The sequence below is a fragment of the Prionailurus viverrinus genome, chromosome E3 (genome assembly GCF_022837055.1).
Source record: "Prionailurus viverrinus isolate Anna chromosome E3, UM_Priviv_1.0, whole genome shotgun sequence".
In the NCBI taxonomy this organism is placed as follows: domain Eukaryota; kingdom Metazoa; phylum Chordata; class Mammalia; order Carnivora; family Felidae; genus Prionailurus; species Prionailurus viverrinus.
The window spans coordinates 7,903,864-7,931,700 of record NC_062576.1 but is presented as its reverse complement, the minus strand read 5'-3'; the positions used below and the strand labels follow the sequence as shown (position 1 = coordinate 7,931,700).

Genomic DNA, 27,837 nt, shown 5'->3' with positions numbered 1-27,837 from the left:
TCAGTCAAGAAACATTTATTTGGATAAGAAAGGAGTCCCTAGGGCTAGGGGCTGGGAAGCTGGCCTGGGTTTCAGGCCTGGGACCCAGCAGCCCGGACAGGTTGGGAGGGGCACTTCCTCTTGCTGAGGTTGGTGAGGATCTGGTCCTGGTTGGACCGGTAGAGAACTACGAAGCTCTCTGGAGGAAGGGTAGGACCTCTGTTCTCTTCCACCTGGCCCATCATCAGATAACTGACTCCTGGGGGAGGGGAGGGAGGGATTGAGAGTGTGTTATTGAGACCTTGTAGATATACCTCCTCATCAGAGTCCTTCAGATTCTATCATTTTCATGAGGCAAAGTCCTCCCCATTCACCCACATCTGTTACCTTTCTTCATGGGGGGGCACTGCTTGCAGGGCACATAAAACTTCAGGGGAGTGTCAGTGAGTGGAGAAGGCAGGTCCAGGCCACCGGTTTTGTAAGCACCAATGAGACTGACAGTGACAGTGAGGCCCTCCCCTGGGCCCCGAACCATGGACTTCACTGTTGCGGTCACCACTGTGGGAGAGTGGGGGTGAGCGGTGAGGAGAGAGGAGGCCAGCTCAGGGCTAGAACCAGGAGGAGGGATTTGAGGGCCGGAGGGAGGTGAGAGCTGCTGGAGGAGCAAAGCTGGGAGATGGGGCTTCTTACCCAGGTTGCTGGTACAGAAGTTGCTCTGCAAGGTGCCTGTCCGGCGGCACTGCTTTGGGCAGGGGACACTGGGCACATCTAGGAGGGAGGGGGACGCGGTTTGTGGAGGGTGACCTACGCAGCGGGTAGGAAGTGCCACTTTCCCCATAACGGCCTCATTGATTAGGACCCATTCCGAGCTCTTTCCAGCTTTGGGCCCCAGCACCCAGTACCAGTTCAGAGGAGGCACCAGTGAGTGATGTATGAGTGAATGAATGAGTTCAGAAAGGAGACCTTTGAAACGGCTGCCTTCAGTCTGCGTCCCCTTCCTCCCCCTTCCCAGACTCACCGGGGCCCCCCGGAGTTGCCTGGGCCTCAGACGAGGCTTTTGGTTTCTCCTCAGATGGGAGTCCGGGCTTGGGGCCCGGGCTGAGGATCGGGGTACCGGACCGGGCATCCTCCCCGGCGCTCTGGACCTGCTCTTCTTTGGCGGCACCCCGCGGCAGGGTCTTGTAGGAGGCGGAGAAGCCATCGGCCGTGACACTGAGGTCAGAGACGAACTGGACGAGGAGCTCGTTTCCTTCCGAGGAGATGGGACTGCGGGTGGCGGGGCAGCGGGGGATGCGTCAGGCGGGCCTTGTGACCTCTGCCCGGGGTTGACTGTACCAGCTTCCTTGCTTCGCAGGACCTACTCGCCTCTGGATCCGCGGACCCGTTTTGCCAGGCTTCCTACTAGCTCCGCCCACCAGTGTGGGGCTCCGGGTTCAGATCCCGCCTCTTCAGCTAAGCCTGGCCCCTCCCAACCGCCGCGAGGTTCCCACCTCTGTTTCCCCTGGGGAATTGGAGACGCCCCGGCCCACCGTCCACCCAGGTCCCGCCCCCTCACCCCGGGGCGGTGTCGCCGCAGAACTTCCCCAGCCTCTTGGCGTCGTCGCTCACGGCTCCGTTGAACACACTGACCGAGTCGTAGCGGCAGTAGGTGTCGGGCTCCAGGTCAAACTTCCCGAAGGTCAGGGAGATCACCTGGCGGCAGGACCCAGGGCGGCTTGAGGGCGTGGAAGCCCTGCACCTCTCTCCTCCTCCACTCCGCGTCGCCTCCGGAAGCCCAGAAGCTCGCCACAGCTTCCTCTTTCCACTCCCGCGTCCCCTGGAGATCTCCCCTCCCCCCGCTAAAGCATTCACCACCACTCGGAGGATCACACACTCAGGGGAACCTTTCAGTGGCGTCTGTTGCCGTCCTCGGCAAGGTCTAGTCCTGGCTCATTCTCAAGGAACAGACCCAGCATCCACCTCCACCGCCTCCACACACACACACACACACACACACACACACACACACACACACACACACCACCGTTTATATATCAGCATCGTGTACCTCACTCTCGTAAGACCGTCACAGGTGTAATTTTACATTTTTTTTTGAGTGCAAGCAGTTCTGGGTCTGGTTTTGCTCCCCACCAGCGCGAGCTCACTGGTCGGGACATAGCAGATGGTCAATTAATCTCTGCTGGCTGCATGCTGGAGGACGCCGCCTGGGTCCCCGAGGGCAGCCAGGGCTGGGGATCGGTACCTGGTCCGGGGGAGCGATGATGTGCCAGGAACAGCTGATGCCCGGGGGATAATCAGACTCGGGCCAGTTGGGCGTGGTCAGGGTTCCCTGGGCCTTCTCCAGCCGCCCCCCGCAAAATTGGTGCTCTGGGGAGGGGAGAAAGGAGTGGGGGTGGGAGGCGGTGGAGACCCTCGGTCAGCTCGAGGAGAGCTCTAGGCTGGAAGCCCGTGCTGGAAGCTCGGACGTCTGGGTCTCAGCGGGAGGGGATGAGAAGAGGGGTAGGAAAGAGGGGGTTGGTTAGCAGAGAGGGGGCTTGGAGGACCAGCGCTGGGGAGGAGGACTTGGCTGGACACGCTCCCTTCTCGCCCCTCCCCCTGACCCGCGGCCACCTCGCTCCTCTTCCCCTGGGAGATCCCATCTCCCCCGCCCGGCGGAAAAGTCCCCTTTGCAGGCTGGGGAGTCCTCTCTCTGTGAGGGTGCCCTCAAATTGGGGCACAGCCCCAGAGGCCTCTTTGGCGAGGCCCCTGCCTTAAACATTTTAGGGGAGGCTTCTGCCGCCAGGAGGGGGTGATGGGACCGCAATCGGGAGCCCTGGGCTGGGTGTAGGGGGCTCCGGGTTGGGGGAACCTAGTCCCCCAGCCCGGGGGTGCCCCCTCGCGCCCGTCTGAGGGAGCCCGATTGCGGACGGGGGCGGGCAGTTACTCACCGTCCCAGTAACCCCAGGCCGCCCATTCCACCCGCGGGTCGGTGACCCATTTCCGCCTCGCGCCTGGGGGGGGGCCTGGAAGAGGGGATGGGTGGGTGCGGGAGGGGCGAGAGAAGATGGGGAGGAGGGACTGAAGGGGCAGTTAGTGAGGAAAAAGGGTAAGGGAGGTAATGGGGGCCCTAGGCTCTCGGGCGCAGGGTTTGTCTGGGGGGTGGGGGGGTAGGTTAAGGCTGGGGGTGGGGCCTGCGCCGGGGGCGGAGCCAGGAGAGGGGGAAGGCGAAGGTGAGGGAAGTCTCACCAGTGCCCGAGGTGGCCCGCCCGCTGTACCAGAGCAGGAAGCCTCGTCCTCCTGTGCCCTCGTCCGCAGTCATCCTCAGGGTCACCTGGTTGCCGGGGGCGACTAAGGGCGCTGGCCGGAAGGTCCCACAGAAACGTCCAAGCCGCTGGCCGGAGGTTCCAGACCCGGCAAAGACTTCCAGAGCATCGTAACGGCAGGCAGGGTGCAGCTCGAAGTCGAAGACTCGGAAGGAAAGGGACACAGTCTGGCCCTCAGGGACCTGACGACGAGGACAGGGGAGAGGACCTGCAAAGTCAGGCCACACACAACCCAGGCAAAGGATACTTCCCTTTCCCCAAGCGTTTCATACGGACACTGGGCCTCAACAGGAAGGGAAGCCATCAGGGAGCAGAGCAGAGGGCCTGGGCTCTGCAGGAGCTCATTGCCCAGGGGACAAGCCCTGGGGTCTGTGGAGATTCGAGGACCAGAAATAAAACTGGGAGTAGAAGAGCAGGCCTGGAGTTAAGGTGTGAGGACACTTTGCCACATGTTACTGTGGGCGCTGCTGCCATCAGTGAAGACGGGAGGGGGCCTGGACTTCCCTGGGCGCAGTGGTGCAGGGAGGAGGGCGGCAGGGGCTGGGTGGACCCGGGCTCTCTTAGCAGTCAGGCCTCAGAGACTTCAACAAGGGGGTAGCGAAGAGAGGGTCTTTCTCACCGTTATTGTCCAGATGCATTCCTTATTAGGGGGGTAGAGGTTGGGGAAACCCTCACTTGCCACGTAACCAGACTCCCCAGTCACATCCCCTCCGCACAGGAACACAGGTCTGGAGAACAGAAGAGGGGGCAGCCATGAGTGGAGGAGAGCTTGGGAAGGATAGGGTAATGAGGGTGAGGGGCCAGAGAAGGAAGCCAGGGGGATGAGGGAGAAAGGGGGTCTGGGGCAGCTTCAGCCAGCCAGGCTGGGATTGAGAGGATCAGGAACATGTGGCTGTCTCTGCAACACCCCCCAATCCCCACCCCCACCCCAACAGGAATTCCCGGAATCCTCCTCGGGCTGTTCCTCACTCTCCCCCCTCGCGCCCTGCCTGGCAGTCGGGGACAGGAGCCGCCTAACTACTTCCAGATGTGGACACAGCCACGAGGCCATGGGGGGGGAGGGGGCGGGGAGATGAGAAGCAGCAGTGATGGCCCTCATATTGAACCTGGAGACCAGGGTCCCCCAGCTCCCAACCTTTGCCCTGCTCCTGTTCCTGCTAACTACTTGAGTATCTGATTCCCAAGTCTCCCACTCGCTTCCCCCACCATCTCTAATTCCCTCCTGGAATCCAGATGTCCAGATACCAGGCAAGTTGAAGGTCTTGGAGCTCTCAGGTTCCATGGTGGGGGGCAAGGGTCTGGGAGGATGGGGAAACTTAGAGGGCAGGGGACAAAGGGTGGAGGAATGGTGGCTAGTGGTGCCCCGCTGGAGACAGTGGTCTTGGAGCAGGGAGGGAGAACTTGGGGCCTGGGGGAGGGTGGGGGCTGCGGGAAATCTGGGGGGGGGGGGTGTGTTAGTGAAAGGATCCACAGGATCCACAGGCAAAACCCCCAAGAATCAGGGCTTTTGAAGCTCACTCAAGCTATCTGGAAGGTGCCAAGAGACCTACCTGGTGTAGTTGGGGGTCTGGCCCTGGGCGAAAGGCAGCAGGGCCCAGGCAGTGAGGAGGGGCCCCAAGAGGGAGGCAGTGGCAGCAGACAGCATGGCCGGGGGGAGAGGCGCTGGGGTCCTCGAGACCGAGGCAGCAGCTGAGTTTAGCAGCGGCAGCAGCAGCAGCAGGGATAATCAGTGCCAGATGAGGCAGCCTCGGGTGTGTGGGCGTGGGGACTGGCCAGCGGGGCGGGCGGTGGGGAAGGCGGGACAGGGAGAGTGCAGTTGGGACAGTGGTGAGTCCAGGGGCCTCTCTAGGTCTAGGACACATAAATATTGACCTAAGTAGGGGGTGGAGCAACGAAGGGCAGAGGGAGCATCAACCCTCAGCTGTAATGCAGGCATCAAGTAATGTCATCTGGAAGCCTGCTGTGTCCAGTACCCAAGCATCCCGTGAATACAGCCTCTGGTCCTTCCTCATGATCCTCCCCATGCCTGCCTCCTCAGCACCCGTAGAAAGTCCTTCCCTAGACCCCCAACAACTAGTCACTCACCCCCTTCCTGACCACCCTCTGCTCCAGCTGATTTTCCACTTCAAATTTCTACTGTCTTCTTTGCATCCCTGGACCAGACTAGGCCAAGGAGAAAATTCTTTCTGCCCGCCCATTTTCCCTCCCAAATATTTGGAGATCCGGGAGTGGGTTAGATGTGGATAAAAGGAGCATCCCTCTTAGTGAGAAGGAGGATGGAGGAGAAAGTGAGGGAAGGAAGGTTAAACAGAGGGGAGGAGGGGGCTGACTTCACAGGGACCGAGGTCAGAAGCAGGTGGCCCCCTCAGGATGGGAGTAAGTCTGACAGACAGAGGATCCATAAGGGGACCGAGTAGCATATGTTGACTGCATTGTTCCAGAAGGTGGGGCTTGGACTTCAAGTCAAGAAGCCTGGACCACTCTTGGGAGTGGGAGGGGAAAGAGAGCTCTAAGATTCAGGTGGTCAGTTCAGCAGCACCTGAATGCTTGAGCCACTTCTGCTCTCTCTGCCTCCTCGTCCATCCCCCTGCCTTCCATCGCCCTCCTGATTGGGGGGCATTAGGGCCCCCATCCCCTGCTTATTTTCCTCCCAGGCCCCAGGGTTCCAAAGAGGGCCTCACTTCAGCCTTTTATTCTATTTGCCCATCAAATCTCTTGTCCATGATAGTCAGGTTGGGGGTCCCTCCCGGGCAGCCCCCTGAACATTTTACAAAACGGTTCCCTGCCCACCCTGGCAAGCCTAGCAATTCCCACCCCTCCCCACGTGCACATACAATGTTTATTGCTACCATCCCACTCTCCTTAGCTCCTGGCCCAGGGCCAGACTCTCCCTCCAGGGGTAAGACTAGGAAAGGGGCTCAGCTCTCAGGGGTTGAGGGGCCTGGGCCAACCCCTCCAGCAGCCCTCTGCAGCATGTCCAGGGCCTCCCAGAAGAAATCTTTCTGTGCAGCCATCAAGGGCATCCAACCCACGATCTCCTTCATCTTTTCCATGCGATCCTGCAATGTGGGGCAACTGTGGATCTGGCTGAGGTACTCCTCACAGGCCCGGGCTGCCCCCCCAGGGTCCTGGGGTGCTCCAGCTCCCAGGCCAGGCTCGGGGGTCCCCACCACCCTGCTGGCTGGTAGGTCCCGGTAGGTGGGATGGTGTTCGATGTCATGGCTGGACAGCATGTAGAGGCACTCTCTGGTAGAGCAGAGGGAACAGGCACACAGAGGGACCTTAAAGGAGAGAAGGGGCGTGGCTGAGAGGGGCCTTTACTGAGGGGCTCCCAGGAAGCCCCAGCTGTTGTGTTCCTCCCTCTCAGACCAGCCCTGGGCCAGCAAGTGAGCTAGGGCTGGCTAAGCCCCAAGGTTGTGTAAGGTCAGAGAGGGCGAGCGGGGTCTGCTAAGGGAGAGAGCCAGGAGCCATGGTGTGTGGCCGGAAAAGGGAGGTGGGTAGTGCTGGGGGGGGCGGCGCGGGTCCTTGCAGGAGCCCCAGCTACAGTCCTGTGTGCCACCTGGCTCTATTGCCCTTGCCCCGTTGCCTGCTGGCATGTCCTGGCTCTGACCTTGACGTGGAGCTTCACGAAAGAGGCACTCCCCTTAGGCCAGCCAGGGAGGCGGCCTCCAGCCCCACAGCCGCAGCCCAGAAGCTCCTTGCTGAAGTCCGAGCCCTGGCTCAGCACCAGAGAGTGGTTGAGGCCACACCACAGGGAAATGGGACGTTGCAGATAATGCACCTGAGAACACAGGGCCAGGATCCCTAAGGTGGGAATGCCGAGGATTTGAGGGCCCAGGTAGGAGGAGGGCAACAGAAAGGCTCAGGGAAGACTCTAGGAAACTAGGAGAGGGAAGCAAGGGGACTCAGCACCCCCTCAACCCCCCCCCCCCCCCCCAGCCAGAAGGCAGACCAGCAGCAATCTTTCCCTCCCTAGTTCTCCTGCAGCCCCTGTCGGACTGCATGGGGTCTAGCACTTCTGTTGGTTCCTCATCTTTGCTCCTCAGAAAACAGGCTACTTGCCTGCGCCCAGGGCCTGCTACCTGCTCCTTCCTACTACCCCAGACCTGTGCCAGTCCAGGCTCATCCTGCCTTCCAGCCTCAGGAGGGAGACTAAGTTTCCTCTTCCCAAAGTTTAAAGACTCCCTCCCTCCCTGTACAATTCCAGGTTAGCCTTCAGGAGGGACCTTCCTTCCACTTATTCCTCCCTTCTCTCTCTAGCATTTTCCACTTGTCCTATCCTTGTCTCCCAAAATGGCCACTCTGTTTTAAAAACAAAACAAAACAAAACAAAACCAAAAACAAAAACATTTCCACCTGATTCCTGCCCCTTCCTACCTCCATCTTTTAGGCAACAGAACTGGTTATGTGACCAGTCTGAGGTTGACCACACTTTTGTTCTCACCACAGCCCATCTTTCCTGAACTTCTTGTGATCTGGCTTCCCTGCTTACTAAGCTACTGATGTGTTCTCCCCAAATGCACTTGACTTTCCAGCTCCCAAACCCCAGGGCCTCTCCTGCATGCTTTCTCCTGAGATTATGAGGGCTTTAATTTTGAAGACATAGGTATGTAATTTATGGTCATTAAAGAAATGTTATAAAATCTTGGAGAGCAAAGATTAATTTAAAAATCACTGGAAATCCTACCACCCACTATTAACATCTTGCTGGGGGTGCCCGAGTGGCTCAGTCAGTTAGGTGTCCTACTTTAACTCAGGTCATGATCCTGAGTTCAAGCCCCACATCGAGCACCCTGCTGTCAGCACATCAGCACGGAGCCCCTTCAGATCCTCTGTCCCCCTTTCTCTCTGCCCCTCCCCTGCTTGTGCACCTTCTCTCTCTCTCTGAAAAAATAAACTTAAAAAAAATCTTGCTAGATATTCTTTTTTCTTTCTTCTTTTTATTTTTTATTTAAGTAGGCTCCTGTGGAGTCTGCTTGGGATTCTCTCCCTCTCTCTCTGCTCTTCCCCCCCTCAACATAAATTAACATTAAAAATAAAAAAGAGAGTCAGCCGCTTAACCATGTGAGCCAATCAGGCATCCCTGGATATTTTTCTTCACTGCTGCCTGTGTGTGTGTGTGTGTGTGTGTGTGTGTGTGTGTGTGTGTTTTCAAATTACAGACTTTTAAATAAAAATGGGATTGTACTATGTAAATAATTTTATAATTTTTTTTTCATCTAAAGATATGACCTGACCATATTTCCATGTTGGCAGGTATATTCCTATGTTATCTGTTACCATTAATCACCTCCTCTGTTTGACACTCCCTGTGTCCCTGGCTTCTGGGACTTGGCACCTGAAGGTGTGCCTCCTGCCTCAGAGATAGCTTCTTCATTCCCTTTGCCTACAGCATCAGCTCCTGCCCAGGTTTGTGCCTCTGTCCCTGCTTCTGTCTGTTTCAGCCTTGTTCCAACATGGAATCTAATGCCAGAGAGACATTTCCACTTTAGAAAATGTCCAAATTCACGCTCTTCCTCTTTCCTCAAGCCAGCATCCCTTTCCACGTTTGTTAATGATGCCATCTCTCTTTAAGGGGTCTACTGCAACAGCCACTTGTGTCCCACAGCCATCTCCTCACATCTAATCAGTTTCCAGTACCTATTCATTTTCTTTCAAAACATCTCAAGTATCCATTCCTTTCCATTCCCACTGCCCCAGGCTCTTGTCCCAAGTGCCACTGTCACTCAATGGTCTCCCAGTGGGCTTCTCATTCAGTGGCCTCCTGTGCACTCTGGCCAGGTGACCTGTTCTCAGTCATCTGTGTGTGTGTGTGTGGGGGGGGGCTTCTCTTGCTCCAGAACCTGCAGTGACTTTCCAAAATCTATACCTTTTCAGGCTCACCCCTGCCTGTATCACCTCATATCTACTGATTTCCAAAACATCCTCTCTGCTTCAGACCAGTCCTTTCATGGTCCCAGGTATGTGCAGCTTCCTTCTCATCCCTGTTACATGGAATGCCTTTCCCTGTACCCACACGAATCTGATCTAACCCACCAGACCGTGATCGCATCTCACCTCTTCTAGTTATACCAGCCCACCGAGGTCTCCCTGCTTCACTAAATTCCTATTGCACTGGCAGCAAGCACCACACAGAATGGACCTCACAGTGCCAACCCTGGGAAAGACACGCAACAGTATCACGGGCATTGTATACTGGCTGGCTTAACTTCCCTAGGGAGTAAGAAGTGGGTTCTAAAGAAAGTAGAGAAGAGGAGAGGTCTAAGGTGTAGAGGACTGGAGGAAGGGGGCCACGATGAGAATAACTGAAAATGAATCTCACCTGTGTGGGTTCCCCTCGGTCCATTTTGTCCCCTGTTCCCAGCTGCCCATATCTGTTATTTCCCTGCATAAAGATTCGGCCAAATTCATCCACCAAGCCAAGGTGATTGTAGCCAAGAGCACAAAATAGTATCTAGGAAGTAAGACAAAAAGAGAAGGCAGGCATTCAGTTTCCTCCAGAGGAACTCGGAGCTCCAGAATCTCCCAGCCACTAACCTGCCATTCCCAGCTGATTTCTTTTGGCCTTGCCCGCTACCTCGCCCCTCTCTCTCTGGGCCCCTGTCCCTCCCTGATCAATCATTTGATTCCTGCTCATATTTCAGACCTCTGGTGTCTTTTAATCCCTAAATCCCCCTCTGTCCGCCCCTTGGTCCATCCCATCCCTCCAGGATCCTACCTTGGCAGGCAGCGAGAGAGCAAGTGGCATCTGCTGGTCCAGGGGGTCAAAGGCTTGAAGGGTCCCAAAGAGATCACGATACACCCCTGGGGTATGCACCTCAAAATATACTCCCCCCTGGTCTGGGGGGTCAGGAGCCCTCAGCTCAGCAGCTTTGGGCACCCATTTCCTAGCGATAAGGCCCTACCTAGGATGAAAGCTACAAGATCCAGGGAGTCTCACACCCACTAGAAACGTACTATGATATCTGGGAACCTAACCTCATCTTTTCACTAGGATGCCTGAAGGGGTCCACTGCTAGAGTAAGTATAAGGGGCTGTCCATATCTGGAAAGTCTGTTTAAGACGAGGGTGTGGAGAAGAAGGAAGGTGGTTCTTACCTGTGATGTAGAGAGTACTGCTCTGGTTAGAAGCCATGCGGGTCACACGAAGGTGAGGCAGGCAACGGGACACCTTCCTCAGGGCCAACTGAACTGTGTAGGAGCGTGGCTGGTCCAGCTGGGTTTCATTCACTACCAAAGAGTAGATCTTTCCTTCCTCTGGGAGATGGGGAGAGGCAGACAATGATGTGGGGGAGGGGACCTCCCAATATCCACATTAACTTCCCAATAGACTCTCTAAGCCATAGCGATTAAACACTTATTGGCCTAGAGTGGGGTTGGAAGAAAAAGGGTAGAGGTGAAATACAGGAAACGTGACCTCAAGTTGCCCAGACTCTAGCCCTGTACCACCAAAAATGAATCAGGGAAACCCTTCAGTGTGAATGATGAGTGGAGAGAAAACCAGCAGTTAGATCTGCCAGAATCCAATTTGAGTGTTGGGAGGAACGATGCCTGGGGACTTGGGGCTCTGCCTGGAATTAAGAAGTCCAGAGGGTCTGAGGTTTGGGAGTAGGGTCAAATATAGGGGACAGGGACACCAGTCTGCTTCAGTCAGAACAGTGCATGACTCTTGATCTCAGGGTTGTGAGTTTGAGCACCACACTGGATGGAAAGATTACTTAAGTAAATAAAAATTAAAATTAAAAAAATGTGTACATGTACGTGACAATCAGCAAGGTGGGGGTAAGTTTGGGGTATTAAGTGAAGTGCCTAGCAGGAAGTGAGGAAGATCAGAATTTCGAAAATCAGGCTTTCACTAGAACAGTGGTTTCCAAACTATTTTTTTGCAGCAGGGCCCTTTATTCATATGAAATACAGAATCTGGGGCACCTGGGTGATGCAGTTGGTTAACCATCCCACTCTTGATCTCAGCTCAGGTCATGATCTCACAGTTTTTGAGTTCAAGTCCTGCATCAGGCTCTGCACTGATGGTGCTGAGCCTGCTTGGGATTCTCTCTCTCCTTCTCTCTCTGCCCCTCCCCTGCTTGTGCACAGGTGATAAATAAACTTAAAAAAAATTTTTTTTAAGTTGTTTAAAAAAAAAAAAAGCAGAATCTTAGTCTATGAGACAGACAAAAAGCAAAGCTATTTGGTTTGAGACCAGGATGAGGTGGCATGCAGAAAGGCCTTCCCCTCCCCTGCAGCAGGTCCTGAACCATGTGTAGAAAACAATTTGCAAACCACTGCTCTAGGCCACACCTGTGAGAAGCAGTAGAGCCCGCTGGTTCTCCTGACCAACCAGCACAATCTGTTTGAAGCTCATGGAGTGGTGGAAGGTCATCTTGAAGACCCGCTGCCCACTGGACTGCAGATAGACCTCGACACAGTCACAGGCCCGGCTGCCCGTTGTGCCTACCACTGCTGGCTGCTCCCGGGTGGCCAATACATAGAGGTATTTACGGTAAACGGTGTCACATCTTGGGTCCGAGGCAAACTATAGGAAAAGATGAAGCTGTCTGGGATCTAGGTCTCAGAGTGGAATGAGGCTTGGGGGTGACAGGATCCTGGGGTGAGAAATGAGATACTTGGGTTCAGGGCTGGGAAAAGAGGGTTTAGTTTTCAGTTCCTGATATGGGAGGGCAGACGTCCTGAGGAGAGTACCTCCGGACTGGTGTGGGTCCCGGAGGAGCCCCGGAGGAGGGGTGGGGTCTCAGCTCCTAGGGCTCTGCTACTCACATCCTTGGCTCCGCGACACAATACAACATAGCGGCAGGCTCGCTTCCACTGGATCTGGCCAAGGGTAGAGGAGACCAGGGCATTTTTGAGGAAGAAGAGGGTCCCCGTGTAGTCAAGAATGAAGACATGGTCCTTGGTGGGCAAGAAGCGGCGGTAGCCATGGGCTAGCAGGGGGGCTACACTCTTGCTGAGACAGCGGCGGCGGCCTCCAAATGCCTGGAAATACAGGCCCTTTGTGTCTGGAGAAGGGAAGGAGATGGAAGGCTCAAGGGGTCAGGATGGCACAAAGAAGAGTTGTCAGAGCTTGGGCAAACTATAGTTCTCAGAGAGCCGGGTACTTAGCAGCTCCCATAGCAGCTCCCTTAGCAGCAGGACTGGGGAACAGGGACTTTTCTAAATGACATATGGAAAGCTTAGAAGATATCTTTAATAATCCCCTACACAGGCTATCTTTAACAATCCCTTATGCCTGAACTTTAGTTCTCTGCCCCCTACCCCAAGCCCAGGGCACTACACATGCTTCTAAGTGAGGGCTTCTTTAGTCCAACCTTGCATCAGAGACATCAAGGGAAATTTAGTACATAGAAAAGCAGCAGAGGAGCGAAGAGGAATGGCTGAGAAAGGCCAGTAATGGCCCTCACCCCTAGCTCTGGATCTGCTATCTGGATCAGATCTGGATCTCCCTGAATCTCCAGTGTGTGCAGTCAGGTACTTGGATAGGGGCTCCCTGGGAATGGAGGGCTTCAGAGCATGTTTCTCAATGTGGGGGTGATTTTGTCCTCAGGGAACATTGGTTGTCACAACTGGGGGGAGCTTTGTTACTGGCATCTAGTGGGTGGAGGCCAGGGATGCTGCTAAACGTCCTGCAATGTGCAGGACAGCCCCTCACTCCAAATAATTATTTGGCCCCAAATGTCAACAGTGGCAGGTTGAGAAATCCTGGTTTAGAGGAGGGAAAACTCCAGGTTTGGGGAGTGGAGGAGATGACTGGGGTAGGATTTGGAAGAGAGTTCGAATACGGAAGCTGACTTGGCAGGGATGCTAGTAACGGGGGCTCCGGGTGGGACGTCTATCAGAGGGTGGAGCTGGAGGCTTGCAGAGCTCCTAGATGGATGGCATGTTTGAATCTAACAGGCTCTTCTAGAGAAAGGGGCCCTGGCAGGTTGGCTAGGAATGCTGAGGCAACTCTATGGAACAGGAGGGATCCCAGAATAATAAGGCACAGGATAGAGGCAAAGAGAACTGAGGTTCTGGGGAGCTGTACAGTTAAGAATGGCAGCTCTCTTCCAGGGCCGGACCCCAGAGCCCTGCTCTCGTAGACGAGGACTAAGCCTGCGACAGATGCGTCTCCACACGCCCTCAGCGTCGCACACTTCATGGAAGTAGTGGCAGGTCTGGCCCAGAGCGACTACATCTCTGACTGGGAGGAATGAGATGATATGCTCCACCTGGGGGGTGGGCAGGAGGGAGGAAGCAGGAATCATCAAGGGGGCTCCTCATCACTCTGGTCCCCTGCCCTTTATTCTGGAATCCCTCCCCATGAATGACTCACCAGCTCTGGGGGGAACAGCTGAACAGAAATAGGGTTCCCTCTGCCCTTCTTCTCTTCACCCCCAGGCTCTGGGCCACATGAAGGGCAGCTCCGCTTCACCTACCCAAGGAGAAGGGAGAGCACAGGGATTCCATGAGAGTCAGGCCTCCTTTTCTCCCTTCTGTCAGCCTTTCATTAGCTTCTTTCTTAGGGGCTCATGGCTCTGTGCCCTCAAATCTTCCTATTTTTCTCTCTAGGTCCATGGGACACCGCTCCCTGTCTGCCATGTTTCTGGGTTCACCAGCTCCAAAGAACCCCTCCCCTGATCTCTTGCTGCCATCTTCTTGTCCTTCCCTTGCCTCACCCTCCCACCCCCTCACCCTGAGCCCCTCCTCCTGTCTGCACAGCCCGGTGAATTTTTGCAGCCTTCTTCTCCGGCTTCTCCTCACCATCTTGACTGCCCCGTCCCTGCTCCTGCCCTCATCCTCCGGGCCCCCCGACCCCCCCGTAGTCAGCTCCCTGGCCCCCGTTCCTGCTGCCTTTCCCACACCATGTCCCCCGCCTGGGCTTGGGGGACCTCTGGGGCCCCTCAGCCTTCTAGGCCCCTCCCCCATGGAGTCTGAGAAGACAAACCTCTCTGTGACCTCACTGTCCAGCCACTGTGACCTATTTTCCCCAACCCCACCAGGATTTTCTTAGACAGTTCCTGGGTTCTAGCTTGGCTCTAGCCACCCAGTGGCTCATGGGATATGCATGAGCCCCTCCTCCAGGAGAAAGAAAGTGTGAATGACTGCTAGATGAGGCCTTTACTTTTGGAGCACAGTCGTGAGGCCCTTGAGGCCCTTTAGCACTCTGCTCTGTAGAGAAACACTGGTGAATTCTTCATATCTCAGCAGGCCAGGGCCTCCAGGGGATTTGTATAAACTACGTAAGAGGATAACAGTATAAACTACCTAAGAGTATAAACTAACCCCCCCCCCCCAAAAAAAGTATAAAAAATATGAACTGTTTGACAGGTGAGGAGGAAAGATGACCCTGCTACACTCGCTTAGAGGGAAGCATGCACTAGATGAAAGTGGGAATAATTCAGCACCGACTCTTTAGTCTTACAAAAACACATCCAAAAGCAGATTTCTTGGGACAGTAACGTCAATGCATGTATGAAGGACAACCTATTAAGGTGGAAGAAAGGGATAGAATTACCCTGAAAGCATAGGGTATCTCCCAGGGTCTAAGCTTTTAACTTAGTCTTATGGGGAGAGAGGGCCGCCATATAGGAGAAACAGCTGGAGTTCAGGGTAGGTCTGTCCAGGTAGGGGCAAAGGATCTACACCAATAAACCAAAGGGAGTAACTGGCTCTTCCAGGAACGCAAAGGAATCCAATCCTGGACATCCAGCCCTCAGCTGCCTAGTATTACAGACTTTCCTTTACTGCGCCAGCTATCAGTCAACCACCCAAACTCCCTTACTCATGGTGACTAGTAAACAACTAGTTTGAGACACCGCGGATGGAACTTTAAGGATTCAATACATGTTTAGGAAATCTCAACCTCTGAGATGTGATTCACAAGAACCTTTAGTTGTTTGTGATCAGGCAACTATTAACGTGGTAAATGGACTATGTTAATGTGTTAGGTCCTTTTGCCACCTAAAAGGACGTTAAGATCCCTCAGCACACAGAAAAAGGATCCTCAGCTTCCTCTTGGGTCTGGGTCCCCACTATTTCAGCTCAGGAAGCAAAGGAGACGGTGCGAACAGAAAAAGCCCACGGAGAAGTCGCTGGGAAACCGGGCTTCTGCTCTAGCCAACTCCTCAACTTCCCTCCGCCTCAGTTTCCTCATTTGTAAAACGGCGGGCTTCTTCCGAATGAGATGGTCCCTTATGGACTAACTCCCCTCCCCCGCCTCAGGTCCTGTCATCACAGTTCCCGCCGGGGCGCGCTCCTCGAGGTAGGCTGGCCAGCCGGGCGGTAGTTCTGGAAGCTCTCCGGGTCTCCCGTAACCCTCCCTTCAGGAGCTGCCTTGGGCATCTCCAGTCTCTGGGAAGCCCCCCGCCCGCCGGAGCTCCGGAGACCGCCGCAGGGCCTCAGACTCCGCAGCCGGAAAGGCCTCCACGGTCCCTTCAGTTGCAACGACCCCCTCCCTCCCCGCTGGTCTCAGGCTTCGCCTTGCACCTCACCCCCCTCCTTCACGCCCTCAAAGCAGGCTCGCTCCCTAACATTTGCAGCTCGCACTCGCCTCTCCAGGCCCCGCACTGTTCCCAGCCCGCCCGACCGGCAGCGTTCACGTTCTTTAACCTCCGTCTCAAAGATCTAGCTCACCCGCCTCCTGCTAGGCGAAGGGACCGCCTTCTCGCCCATGCTATTGGTAGGTACAGCCGTCCCTCAGAGAAGAGGCCGGGCCGGTTCCCTCCGGAAGATTTAATTGGCCTTCTTGACAGTCACTCGCCTGTATCCGGCTTGCGATTGGTCTCCGTTGGAAAAAAAAAAACCCGAGACCCGGCTTGAGGTCTCGGCCTCTATCCCTTCTAGTTGAGCACCGGCGTCCCCGTCTCCTGGTTAGACCTGATTGGCTCCATCTCCAGCCCTAAGCATTGCGATTGGATGCGGCTGCGCGGGGCGGGCCGGCCTGGAGCGTCGGCCGTTGGCGAGCGCTCTATTCTAGCCCCCTCCCTTCTGTCGCCTCACTCCTGCGCTATAGTCTCCACCCCCCCGGCGGGTTCTGATTAGCCACTTCCAACGCGTCTTCGGATCGCGATTGGTCCGCCGTGTCCCTGAGCGCGTTTCCTCCCCCTTGAAGCGACTACGGCGGCTCCAAGGAGGGGGAGGGGGGAGGAGGGACGGCCGGTCCCGTCAGTCAGGCAGCGGGAGCCGCCGAGAGCGGATGGCGGCGGCGGTAGCGGCCCCACTCGCCGCCGGGGGTGAGGAGGCGGCGGCCACGACCTCCGTTCCGGGGTCTCCGGGTCTGCCCGGGAGCCGCAGTGCAGAGCGGGCCCTAGAGGAGGCCGTGGCCACCGGGACCCTGAACCTGTCCAACCGACGCTTGAAGTACTTCCCCCGGGGCGCGGCCCGCAGCTACGACCTGTCAGACATCACCCAGGCTGGTGAGTGCACTCGGCCTAGTCCCGGGCTGGGACCCTCATTTGCATAGCCCCGCCCCTAGCTTGTTTCTCACCGGTCTCGGGAGTCTGGCCCGCCCCTTCACCTGACCGTCGAGGTTCTTGACCCTGACTATTTGCATAAGCCTGCTAACTCCCCCTCCCCACTTTGAGAACTCCTGGACCATGAACCCATTTCTCCTTTGCACCGAACGTCCGGCGCCCTGACCGAGTGTTGTGAGAGTTCCCCGTCTTCTGCTCGTCTTTATTTGCCTTTCTGTGCACCTGTAGAATGGTCCCGCCCCTCACCTGGTTGGCTCATTTGCATGACCTCTTCAACCTCAGTTCTGATCGTTCCTTAAAGCAGCCCCCAAGAGCCCCTCTAATGACTCCTTTCTCTTTCTCCACTTCGTCTCCAACTCTTTCCCGGTTCCACCTAGATCCGAGCAGCCGTAGGCCCCCCTCTTCCTTAGGATTCGCCCCTAACAACCTGGTGCTTCTGTTTACTGTGCTTACCGTCCCGCCCTCTGGCCCTCTCCACTCTTCACCCAGCAAGCCTATGGGAAAGAAGCAAATCTTACACCTCCCCTAACTCTTTTCTCCGCGAGCTCTTCCACCTATTATCCCTGACCCCCTTATCTGAGACTCCCCCTCCTTCTTGCGTGTGTGAGGTCACAATGGAGCCTGTGACCTCATAGGGACCTTAGAATTCCCATTTCAGTGTCTGCTTTCCCTAGGAGGGGAGGGACTTGAGGCAGTTGCTGAAAGGAAGGAAATCTTATCTCCTGGCATGGAGTTCTGGGAAGCTAGAGACTGTCCCACTGTCCTTCCACTCCTCCACCCCGCAGATCGCTCCTAATCATGTCCCTCCTCACTGGTGTCTCTTGATGGTGGGGTGTGGGGGACTCTACCATGACAGGTGAGTCAGACTTCAGCTGCTCAGGAGGCAACAACCTATGACCCTGGGCTGGCAGCTGGGGGGTGGAGATTGGGAGTGGGCCAGAGGACCGCATTCCCGAAGCCCCACCCCAGCCTAGCCCAGGGGTGGGACTTGGGGCTGGCTGAGTGTCCTCCTGAAAACACTGCTCAGGGACTGAATGCATTTCTCCTCTAGCAGGTGCCTGTTCACCTGCAAACGCCCAAGTGGACACAGACACTCTCTTTCCTCCACTGTTCTGGGGAGAACCAGTTTAAACCTCTCCACTTTTCTTGGGTTGCTGGGGAAACTTACTTGCCCACCATGCAGCAAGTGAGTTCAGGGAATGGGTGAGCCCCAGGAGCCATTCCTCTCCCTCTCCATCTCCCCCAGCCGCCTAACCCCCAAGCTCCAGATTGACCTCAGCAGCTGTGTGACACTCGCCGTCTGTTCCCTTTCCCCTCCCCCTTGCTTGTTTTTTGACAAAGACCAAATGTTATTCTTTACTTCCTTAGGGCTCTGTCTCTGTGAGTGGACTCCTGGGGAAAACTACCAAGAACTCCCTGGCCCCTCCCAGCTCCTACCCCCTCCCCGCCTCCTCCCCCAGCATTCCGGCTCAGGGTGCAGGCAGTTAGTTCTCCTGAGTGAGCTTGTGTGACGAAGTGGGAAAATCCCAGCTTACTGAGGACCTCTCCCTGTCCTGCTCTCCACGCAGAAATCCTAAGTCCTTTCTGGGCCCAGGTTGTAGGCCAGGTGGAATCTGTCTTGTCCAAAATGTTCTCTGACCCTGCTCCCCAAGCAGAAGGCTTATAGTTTGGAGTGGAAAGGGGAAGTAATAGTTGGGGTTGCTCATACCCTGCCCTCCATACCTCCTTGCCCTCCAACCCAGACTAAACACTTCAACACTCCGCCAGATTATCCTGAGCCCTCTGCTGCTTTCCCAACTCTTTCTGCCCCACTGTTTTCTCTGCATATTTCCTGTGGCACATGTCTCCAATATCCCTCGGACTCTGTTCCTTGGGGCCCCTGAAAGTAGGGTGAACCCTGAGATGGCGGGGAGGGGCCGCCCTCACAAAGGAGAAGTGCAGCTCATTCTCTCACAGACCACATCCTGTGCCTCCTGTGCCCTGCCTCCTCCAGCCTGGGCTCCCTTCCACCCCGAGCTTTTGCCCCTTTTTCCCCTGTCACCGCTCAGCCGGCTTGTCCTCTCCACCCCCTTCATCCATGGCACCCGCGCTTGCATACACATGCATTTGGGGATGCAGGGAGAGCAGGCAGGTGGAAGGTGAGCGGAGGAGGCCTGCATCTGGCCCTCACCCTCTCCAGAACTTGGGTCTTCTCCCTTGACAGGTCTTCTCTCTGTGCTCCGGGACTGTGAGCAGAGAGGGAGAAAGAAGGACCCCTGGTGCCTCAGGCTGTCACCGCCCCGGTAAACATAGGGCCCACCAGAGAGAGAACCCGACAGCTTGTTTCTACTCCATTTCCTGTCATGAGGCTCGTTTCCTTGGGGGATATACCCCAGCTTCCCTCCCAATGGCTTTCGCTCACCCCTTCCTGGGGAGGGCTGTCTAAAAAGCTCACCCAAGTTCTGTTGCCAGAGACATCCCACAGCAGGCCTTAGGCCCCTCCCAGTACAGGCAAGGAGAGGAAGCAGAAATCCAGTCTTGCTTGCAGGGCTCTCAGCAATTACCGTCCCCAGACTGGCGGAAACCCCATGCCTGACTCCTTTCATTGGAGTAGCAAGCGACCCCTTGAGAATAAGGGGTGGTAAGAGGTTTTATCCTCTCTTCCTCCCTCTCTGCCCCTCACCCACACCAAGATCCTGCAAAAGAGCCGAGTGCCTGAAGTCTGGGTCAGTAAGAGAGGAAGTAGAGCGGGGCTGGTGGGGCTGGAAGAAGGTGGGAAGGAGGCCAGTCCTGAGCACAGTGTATCCTGATGGGAGGGACCCGAGGACTCTAGCTCCCACCTCCAGGTTGATCAGCTTGCCCTCCCTTCCTGGTCCCTGGGAGTCTGTTACTTCACAGACTCTTGGACCTGGCTTGCTGATCCCAGGGGCTGATGAAGCGCCGTTTTCCAGTATGTCAGGAGCCTTATTTAATCTCTAGAGCCAGACTCTAATGGCCCTTGGTTTCTCCCCTGTGTTGAAAAGAGGTTGAGGTTGGGGGAAAGGCCCCTGAGGAGGGATGAGATTTCTCAGTGGTCTCCTCCAGAGGTTGACAATATTCTTATCTCGAGCCTCCCACTCTGTTACCTTGCTATTTTCTCTGGAGCACCAGCCCTTCTCCATAGAACAACAGGAATCACAAGAGTTCTAGAAGCCAGTTACCCTTTCCAGGATAGCCCTTCGTTTGTGTACTTGAAGGCGGTGTTCATGTTTTGCTCTCCCAAGTCTGGGGTTCTCCAGCCCAGTGACCCTGTGGCCTTTGCCTTTCCTATGCTGTTCTGGTAATGTGCTTGCAACATGCTCAAGTTTTGCAGAAAGCTTTGTTGTCTCCAGGGAGCCCGGGTTTATAGGTCTGATTCTTCAGGTCCGAAGGGGAGGCAGACTTCTGGGCAGCTGGCTCTGGGAGAGTTCATGGTCCTTTTGTCCAGGACTGGGTCTTTCTACAGCTCTCCTCTGATACTTGCTTCCCCTAGACCTCTCCCGGAACCGGTTCCCCGAGGTGCCAGAGGCAGCATGCCAGCTGGTGTCCCTGGAGGGCCTGAGCCTCTATCACAATTGCCTGAGATGCCTGAACCCAGCCTTGGGGAATCTCACGGCCCTTACCTACCTCAACCTCAGGTAGGAAGGCGTGGCTGGGGAGGGGGTGCAGGGTGGGGAGCTTATTCTTCTCAGCCCCAAGTCCCAGTGCACAGTACCCCGAGTCCCCCTCCTGGTGACCCTGAAAAGAGGGCAACCCTGGGATGCCATGCCTGGGGAGTGAGCCCACTGCCTTTCTCCCCTCCACAGCCGAAACCAGCTGTCATCGCTGCCACCCTACATCTGCCAGCTGCCCCTCCGGGTGCTCATTGTCAGCAACAACAAACTGGGAGCCCTGCCTCCCGACATCAGCGCCTTGGGAAGCCTGCGGCAGCTTGTGAGCATAGGGAGCAGGGCAAGGAGAGGGGCTGTCGAGCCAGGCACCTTTGGGGGAAGCTGGGGAGAGGTGGGGACCACCTGGAGGTGGCCAGAGACAGGAGGCAGTTTCTGATGCTCTTGTTTGTTTGTTTGTTTGTTTTTTTCTTTTTAATGTTTATTTATTTATTATGAGAGAGAGAGAGAGAGAGTCGGGCAGAGGGAGAGCGGGAGAGAATTGCAAGCAGTCAGCGCTGTCAGCGCAGAGCCTGACGTGGGGCTCGATCTAATGAACTGTGCGATCATGACCTGAGCCGAAATCAAGAGTCAGCCACTTAGCTGACTGAACCAGCAGGTGCCCCTGATGCTCCTGGTCTTAGGGCTCCTGCCCTGCTTCTTTCCTCATTGCAGGATGTGAGCGGCAATGAGTTGCAGTCCCTTCCCACAGAGCTGTGTAGCCTCCCTTCCCTGCGGGACCTCAGTGTTCGGAGAAACCAGCTCAGCACCCTCCCTGATGGTAAGGAGAATGAGGAGCTGGAGGGCGGGGGGGGGGGGGGTTGCGTGCGGAGAGAAAGAGTGTGTGTGTGTTGTTTACATTGGAGAAGTCGCAGACAAAGACTCTTCACAGAACATCGATGCCTTAGTTGCCTAGGGTTTTGCAGTATGTAAAACAAATGAAAGAGAGAGTGAGCAGGGAGGGGCAGAGAGAGGGAGGGAAGGAGAATCCCAAGCAGGCTCCGCACTGCCAGCGTGGAGCCCGATGTGGGGCTTGAACTCACGAACCATGAGATCATGACCTGAACCGAAATCAGGAGTCAGACACTTAACCATCTGAGCCCTCCAAGTACCCCCTAACTTACTTGTTTTTAACCAGCAACCCTCTGAGGCTGGCAGGCATGGGTTATTAGCTCTATTTCACAAATGTGGAACAAGGCACAGAAGGGAGAGTGAGTGAGTATGTTGGTACCCTGTAGAATCCCAGGATTGGAAGGGGCCTTCAGCATCACCCGGTGTCCTCATTCACCCAGTGGGAGCTCTCAAGTCAGATGATGCCCTGTACCTCCTCCCCGGAGATTGAGTCAGTGGAGCCACGTGCCAGAGCCCAAGCAGCCCCATTTTAACGAGCTAGCTGTGATCCACCCCAACATTTGATAGCCTTTGTTCCAAAGCAAGCACCCCTGCCCTTAGCCAGCCAGCATTGTCGTGTGTTTCCTGTGTTTTAGGTGGGCGTCAGGTAGATGTGTGTGATGTCACTCAGATCTGGGGCCAACTGTTAAACTGTATTGGCTTCATGGGGAGAGAAGTGGAAGAAAGTGCTAGAACAGGACTCTTAAAGAGCTGCAGGAGCTGGAGGGAAGGCACGTGGCTCTGCTCAGGGAGTTTGAGGAAGACTTTGCCCCAGAGGCATGGCAGGAGCCGACCTGTGAAGGAAAGTTCTCCTTCCTTCTGCATCCCAGGCAAAGCATCCTGGGGCAAAGCATGTGGGTGGAAGGGAGCACAGTCTGGCAGGATGTGGTGAGAAAGGCAAGCCATGGCCAGGCGAGAAGGACCCGAGCCTTGCTCATCTTGTTCTTAAAGAACAAGGGAGGGAGTCAGCTGGTCACCCATTTTCTCTGAGCTCCCCTTACTCCTACACTGGCTCTCTTTCCTTCTGAGTCAGTAGCAGTGTAAACAAGCATTTGATCAGGATGCTCTCTGGGCCATAAAAAAGACCCTAGCAAAATGCTCTGGGGACACAGAGGAAGGAGCAGGGAATTCTAACCTAAGTGTCTGGAAAGATTTTTTGGAGCAGGCAACACTTGAGCTGAACCTTGAAAGATGGACACAAAAATGACATTGTCCCAGCTGAGCAAACAGCAGGTGGAAAGGTGCAGAAGCCGAGGGGCTGGAGGATTGTTTGATGTGGTGTAAGGGTGGGCAGTGAGATGGGAAATGTGGGCTGAGCCAGATCATGAACACCTTGACCGTGCTGGGCCAGGGAGTGGTGATTTTTATTCTGTGTCTCTGGCTACCACTAATCCAACTGTGCGTGTTTGAGAAATAGAAAAAGGCACCCTTTCCTGTGGGTGGGCACAGCCTTGCCTGGGACCGGAAGAGCTTAGCTAGTGAAGTTCAGGTGGGATTGCAGTCCCTTCCTGCCTGGGTCCTTTGTGCAGGGCACAGGCCACTCACCCCTAGCAGCCTTGGCTGCAAGTCATGGAAGATTTTTGAGCTGTGCAACGTCAGTTTGGTTTGGGTCTGTGATGGTCACTTGGGGATGGAGCAACGGTTGAAGTGTGCAGTGGGCAGGGTGGGGAAAAGGAGAGAAGCACATAAGATGGATAGGAGCTAAGGGAGGGGGGCCTGGAGGGGGCCATATTTGAGCAGGAAGGGAACCAGGTAGGTTGTTCCTGGGGAGTGCTCTCAGCCAGTCAGGGCATCCTGTGGTGGACCCCAGGGTGGCCAGCTGGCCAGAGCAGAGGGCAGAGGAGGTGAGCACAAGACCCTCCCCACCCTTGGGCAGGCTCCTGACTCTTCCCTCACCCACGCCCAGAGCTGGGGGATCTTCCTCTTGTCCGCCTGGATTTCTCCTGTAACCGTGTCTCCCGCATCCCGGTCTCCTTCTGCCGCCTCAGGCACCTGCAGGTCATTCTGCTGGACAGCAACCCCCTGCAAAGCCCACCTGCTCAGGTGAGGGGTGGGTTTGGGGTAGACCATGGAGACAGAGCTGAGAGTGGGTAGGCGTTGGGAGGTGGATCCCTTTAGCAGCCAATCGGGATCTGGGGGAGCCCCCTTCCCTTCCCCTAACCCCTACCTTGTGCCCCTTTATACCTAGATCTGCTTGAAGGGGAAGCTTCACATCTTTAAGTACTTGTCAACAGAGGCTGGGCGGCGTGGGGGGTCGGCATTGGGGGACCTGGCCCCTTCCCGCCCCCCGAGTTTCAGTCCCTGGTAAGTTCTAAGTGGGAAGAAAGGACGCTCCTGGATACTTGCTGCCCCTTCCTGGCCGCATGGACTCCACGGGTGTTGGTGGGAAGATGAGAGGGGTCACTGCCTGATATCGGACTGACTAGCTCTCCCTGGCTGGCACTAGCCCTGCTGAGGACTTATTTCCGGGACGTCGGTACGATGGTGGGCTAGACTCAGGCTTCCACAGTGTTGACAGCGGCAGCAAGAGGTGGTCTGGAAATGAGGTAAGAGCCTCTTTTCTGAGGGATGTTGGGGGTCTGAGCCCCCGGGGAGAACCTCCTGAGCCAGGACCCTTTGCTTGGTGCCTCTGAATATCAGAGTGACAGTTGGTGGCTGGAGTGGTCTTCTTCCCTTGTCCAAGTTTCCAAGGAAGGGCTGGCTTAGCAGCAGACCCCAAGGGCCTGAACCCCATGAACCCCCAGCATTGCTGAGCAGCTGACTCCCATTTTTGCATTTCTGCATTTAAAGTCAACGGATGAATTTTCGGAGTTGTCCTTCCGAATTTCAGAGCTGGCCCGGGAGCCTCGAGGGCCCAGGGAGCGGAGGGAGGATGGCTCTGGTGAGTGATGGGGTCGGGATAAGGGGACTGGGGTAATGGACAGGTCCCCGAAGGCTCCCCCCTGCTTGCTGACGTGCCCTGGCCTTTCCAGCTGACGGAGACCCTGAGCAGATTGACTTCATTGACAGCCACGTGCCTGGGGAGGACGAGGAGCGAGGTGCTGCTGAGGTGAGGGTCTGGCCCCTGTCCCTGTGCTCGGTAGTGTGCTGTGCCCTGTGGGACAGGAGAGCGGAGGGAGGGAGCCGGTGCAGTCTTGGGGGAACAGATCCTCCTTCACCCCCTCTGCTGCTTTTTCTTCAGGAGCCCCGGCCACCAGAATTAAGCCCTGTGGCAGGGGACAGAGAGAAGGCACCAAACAGCAGGTACCCCAGAGCCACCTGAGCCGGCATCTCCTCCCTTTACCCCGTCACCCTACACTTTCCCTCCTCTCCTGACCCTGCTCTGCCTCACTGGTCCTGCCTCTACCCCTCAGGCGGGAGGAGCCTGCTGGTGAGGAGCGGCGACGCCCGGACACTTTGCAGTTATGGCAGGAGCGGGAGCGGCGGCAGCAGCAGCAGCAGCAGCAGCAGCAGCACAGCGGAGCGTGGGGAGCCCCCCGGAAGGACAGGTGTGGGCAGAGGGCAGGGGCGGGGTGGGGCTAGGGGGCTGTGGAAATGAGCCCTCGTGAGCTACTCTGTCCCTCGGGGTTTGCAGGTCCGCTGCCTGCACTGCCGACCCCACATCTCCTTTGCTTTCCAGTTTTGTGAAGCTGGGGGTCAGGGCTGCTGGCGGAGGTCCTGCGGCCTCATCCACTCAGGCCTCCTACAAGTATGTGTCCTCCCCGACTCCACCTCCCTGAGCCATCTCCCTGCACACCCTCCCTGGACCCCCTCTAATTTGCTGTGTGTCTGTCCTCAGCGGCATGCCCAAGTCCAGTGCCACCCAACTGGGAGCTTCAGGGGGGCAGGGAGCCCCCCCGGCCCCTGCCCCCACCCCTGCCTCCCAGGAGCCCCTTCCTGCAGCTGGACCAGGTTGGACAGGGACTATGGGAAGAGGATGGGGGACTGTATAGGTGAGGGGGTGGCTGGGGCCTGGTGGTCTGAGGGAAGCATGGGACTCCAGGGGGTGTGTTTCTCACCTGCCCCCTGGCTCTGGCCCCCAGCGACAGTGCCTGCTCCCCGGCCGCTCGGCTCCATTCAGAGACCAAACAGCTTCCTCTTCCGTTCTTCCTCTCAGAGTGGCTCAGGTGGGTTTCCCCCTGTCGCCATTGCTAAGCCAGCACTAACGCCTGGGCTGCGGTCACCCCTTCTGGCCTGGGAGTTCTCCAGTCTATTGTCCCTTTGTGTTGAAAATCCCCACAAGTACAAAGGCAGGAGATGTGGGTGCCAGACACGGTGACCCAGCCAGAAAGTCGGCAGTGGGTGGTAGAGACAGCCCACATTCCTCCTTTTTCTCCAGGCCCTTCCTCACCAGACTCTGCCGTGAGGCCTCGGCGACCCCCTCAGCTTCTGGACGAGAAGGAGCTGATGGCACAGCTGCGCCAGGTGAGAGAGGTGGGATCTGTGGGGGCGGGGAGGGGCTACTTCACACCCTGTGGGTGCCTTCAGGAGGATGGAAGGGGTGGGCCGGAGTCCCCACTGACCCTGACTGCTCCCCTGTCGTCCTCCTGCCCCCTAGGTAATGGAGTCCCGGCTGCAGCGACCCCTGCCTGAGGACCTGGCGGAGGCTCTGGCCAATGGGGTCATCCTCTGTCAGCTGGCCAACCAGCTGCGGCCCCGCTCCGTGCCCTTCATCCATGTGCCCTCGCCTGCTGTGGTCAGTGGGGTCCCAGGGTGGGAAGTAGTGGATGGGGCAGAGGACTGCCAGGGCCTCTCTTACTCTCTTCTTTTTCCTCTCTCGCCCTCCTGCAGCCAAAACTTAGTGCTCTCAAGTCTCGGAAAAATGTGGAGAGTTTCTTAGAAGCCTGCCGAAAAATGGGGGTGCCTGAGGTATGGGGGCGGTGTTCTCAGGAACCCAGGGCCAGTCCCTACTATAGAGTGGCGATGTCCTGGGCTCAGCTGAGCACTCCGTGTGGATGGCAGGGTTCCATTCAAAGGGGTGTCTGCTCCCAGAAGAAAGCACGTCCACAAGTCCCGGTCCTGCACGCCTCCCTACCCTGCATGCTTCCGTGCCCTGCACTCTGCATGTTGGTGTGGCTCAGGCCTTGGCACGTGAGGGCAGGGGGTGGGGAGGGATTGTCTTGCTGCTGCTGCTGACGTCTGCTCTTTGTCCTTGTCCATCTGTCCTACTCTCCCTTCCCAGGCTGACCTCTGCTCACCCTCGGATCTCCTCCAGGGCACCGCCCAGGGGCTGTGGACCACCCTGGAGGCTGTGAAGCGGGTGGGGGGCAGGGCCCCCCCACCCCTCTGGCCCCCCTCTGGTCTGGGTGGCTTCATCTTCTTCTACGTGGTCCTCATGCTGCTGCTCTATGTCGTCTACACTCGGCTCCTGGGTTCCTAGGACCTGAAGTCACCCTTTCCCCTGCCCCCTCCACCTATTTCTATTTATAAGACTCCTGTGCAACCCCCATCCCTACCAGTGGTGCCTTCAGCCCCTACCAAAGACACTAGTGAACCCTCTCCCCTCACACACACTGACCTCAGAGGCCCCACTCTGGTGCCCCCAGACCCTGGGCCCCCAGCCTCTGGCCACCCTCCTGTAGCCCCTTCCCGTGCCCCTCACCTCTCCATGCTGATGGTGCCTTCATTCCCTCCAGGCCCTGCCCTTCCCTCTGCTCCCTCAGAGGGTAGATCTCAACCTTCTTCCTTGTGCCGTCCCCCTCCACCCCGGTCCCCCCACTGTTATGGGGAGCTAAATTATCTATATTTTGTAGAGAGAACTCTATATTTGTAGGAGTTGCAGGGGCCCAGGCTGGGTCCCTGTCTCTGTGTATAAATTGTACAGACCGTGGCCACCTCTGTGTGTGTGTTTGCGTCTGCTCTTGCTGTGGCCAGGCCCAGTCCTGGCTGTGCCCCTTGGGCTCTGTGTGCCAGCCTGCCTACTCCAGCATTTCCCTCTGGAAATGACAGGTCTCTCCTCCCCTGAGCCTTGGCCCCCTGTGTCATCTCCCTTCTGTTACCTGCTGGCAACTTCCTTGCATCTCATTTGTCCCAAGCCATGTCCAGGGTTTCCCTGAACTTTGCTGCCTCCACCTGGGCCATCCCGTCAGCCCTGTTTGCTCAGGCTTCTTTGGGGTTTCACCCACCCTGCTCCCAGGAAGGGCAGGGAAGCCGAGAGAACAGGGTGACATAGGGAACTTAACCCGGGCCCCTCCCCCCAGGAGTCCCTGTGCCAGCCCCATCACATCCTGGAAGAGGAGGGGGCCCCAGGAAGGGGCCTCCCTTACGTCGCTGCTGTCGTCCACGCACTGCTGGAAAGGCCATAGGGTTGAGGAAGGGGCGCAGAGCCCCGACCTGGCCTGCAACCCAGGAACAGAGAAGACAGCCGTGCCCGGCTTCTGATTTCTAGCAAGGACTCTGGTGAGGGCGGCCTTGGGCCTGGCCCTGTTCCTTGGGCGCCCCTCGGCCCTCCCGAGGGGTTGGAAGCAGGCCCGGTCCAGCAAGGTGCCTGGCCGCCTCTGGGTGTGGCCAAGGATCTTGTGTCAAGTGCAATAAAGAAGTCGGGCCCTCTAGGCTGCCCCTCAGGTTTTGTGTGCGT

The 27,837-nt window shown here is 56.6% G+C and overlaps 3 protein-coding genes across 17 annotated transcripts; 1 reads left to right on the top strand and 2 right to left on the bottom strand.

Moving 5' to 3' along the window:
* On the bottom strand, positions 1-5,145 carry PCOLCE (procollagen C-endopeptidase enhancer). 2 transcript variants are annotated; one of them, XM_047838599.1, is made up of 10 exons: positions 4,832-5,145; positions 3,901-4,009; positions 3,205-3,463; positions 2,907-2,981; positions 2,222-2,346; positions 1,535-1,671; positions 998-1,245; positions 670-747; positions 367-537; positions 1-238 (listed from the first exon to the last, which is right to left on the bottom strand). In XM_047838599.1, exons 1-10 carry the CDS (start codon positions 4,924-4,926, stop codon positions 72-74), a joined length of 1,464 nt encoding a protein of 487 aa, XP_047694555.1. In that variant the 5' UTR covers positions 4,927-5,145; the 3' UTR covers positions 1-71. The 2 variants fall into 2 exon arrangements, with proteins under 2 accessions (XP_047694555.1, XP_047694556.1); XM_047838600.1 differs by lacking the exon at positions 2,907-2,981 and having other exon boundaries at positions 4,832-5,089.
* On the bottom strand, positions 5,146-17,147 carry FBXO24 (F-box protein 24). 10 transcript variants are annotated; one of them, XM_047838588.1, is made up of 10 exons: positions 13,967-15,709; positions 13,608-13,706; positions 13,320-13,503; positions 12,056-12,294; positions 11,579-11,813; positions 10,379-10,537; positions 10,000-10,121; positions 9,604-9,735; positions 6,892-7,062; positions 5,146-6,562 (listed from the first exon to the last, which is right to left on the bottom strand). In XM_047838588.1, the coding sequence occupies exons 1-10, from the start codon at positions 14,198-14,200 to the stop codon at positions 6,200-6,202; spliced, it is 1,938 nt and encodes a 645-aa protein (XP_047694544.1). In that variant the 5' UTR covers positions 14,201-15,709; the 3' UTR covers positions 5,146-6,199. The 10 variants fall into 10 exon arrangements, with proteins under 10 accessions (XP_047694544.1, XP_047694546.1, XP_047694545.1 ...); XM_047838590.1 differs by having other exon boundaries at positions 10,000-10,052; XM_047838589.1 differs by having other exon boundaries at positions 14,036-15,709.
* LRCH4 (leucine rich repeats and calponin homology domain containing 4) lies at positions 16,398-27,823 on the top strand. Of its 5 annotated transcripts, none has more exons than XM_047838582.1 (18): positions 16,398-16,689; positions 20,237-20,381; positions 20,550-20,676; positions 21,066-21,171; positions 23,188-23,324; positions 23,470-23,585; positions 23,728-23,827; positions 24,072-24,162; positions 24,254-24,330; positions 24,463-24,524; positions 24,635-24,769; positions 24,856-24,969; positions 25,060-25,172; positions 25,304-25,387; positions 25,600-25,685; positions 25,819-25,956; positions 26,052-26,129; positions 26,443-27,823. In XM_047838582.1, exons 1-18 carry the CDS (start codon positions 16,470-16,472, stop codon positions 26,638-26,640), a joined length of 2,127 nt encoding a protein of 708 aa, XP_047694538.1. In that variant the 5' UTR covers positions 16,398-16,469; the 3' UTR covers positions 26,641-27,823. The 5 variants fall into 5 exon arrangements, with proteins under 5 accessions (XP_047694538.1, XP_047694540.1, XP_047694541.1 ...); XM_047838584.1 differs by having other exon boundaries at positions 16,401-16,689; positions 24,901-24,969; XM_047838585.1 differs by having other exon boundaries at positions 16,402-16,689; positions 27,461-27,823.
* Positions 27,824-27,837: the final 14 nt, after the last annotated feature.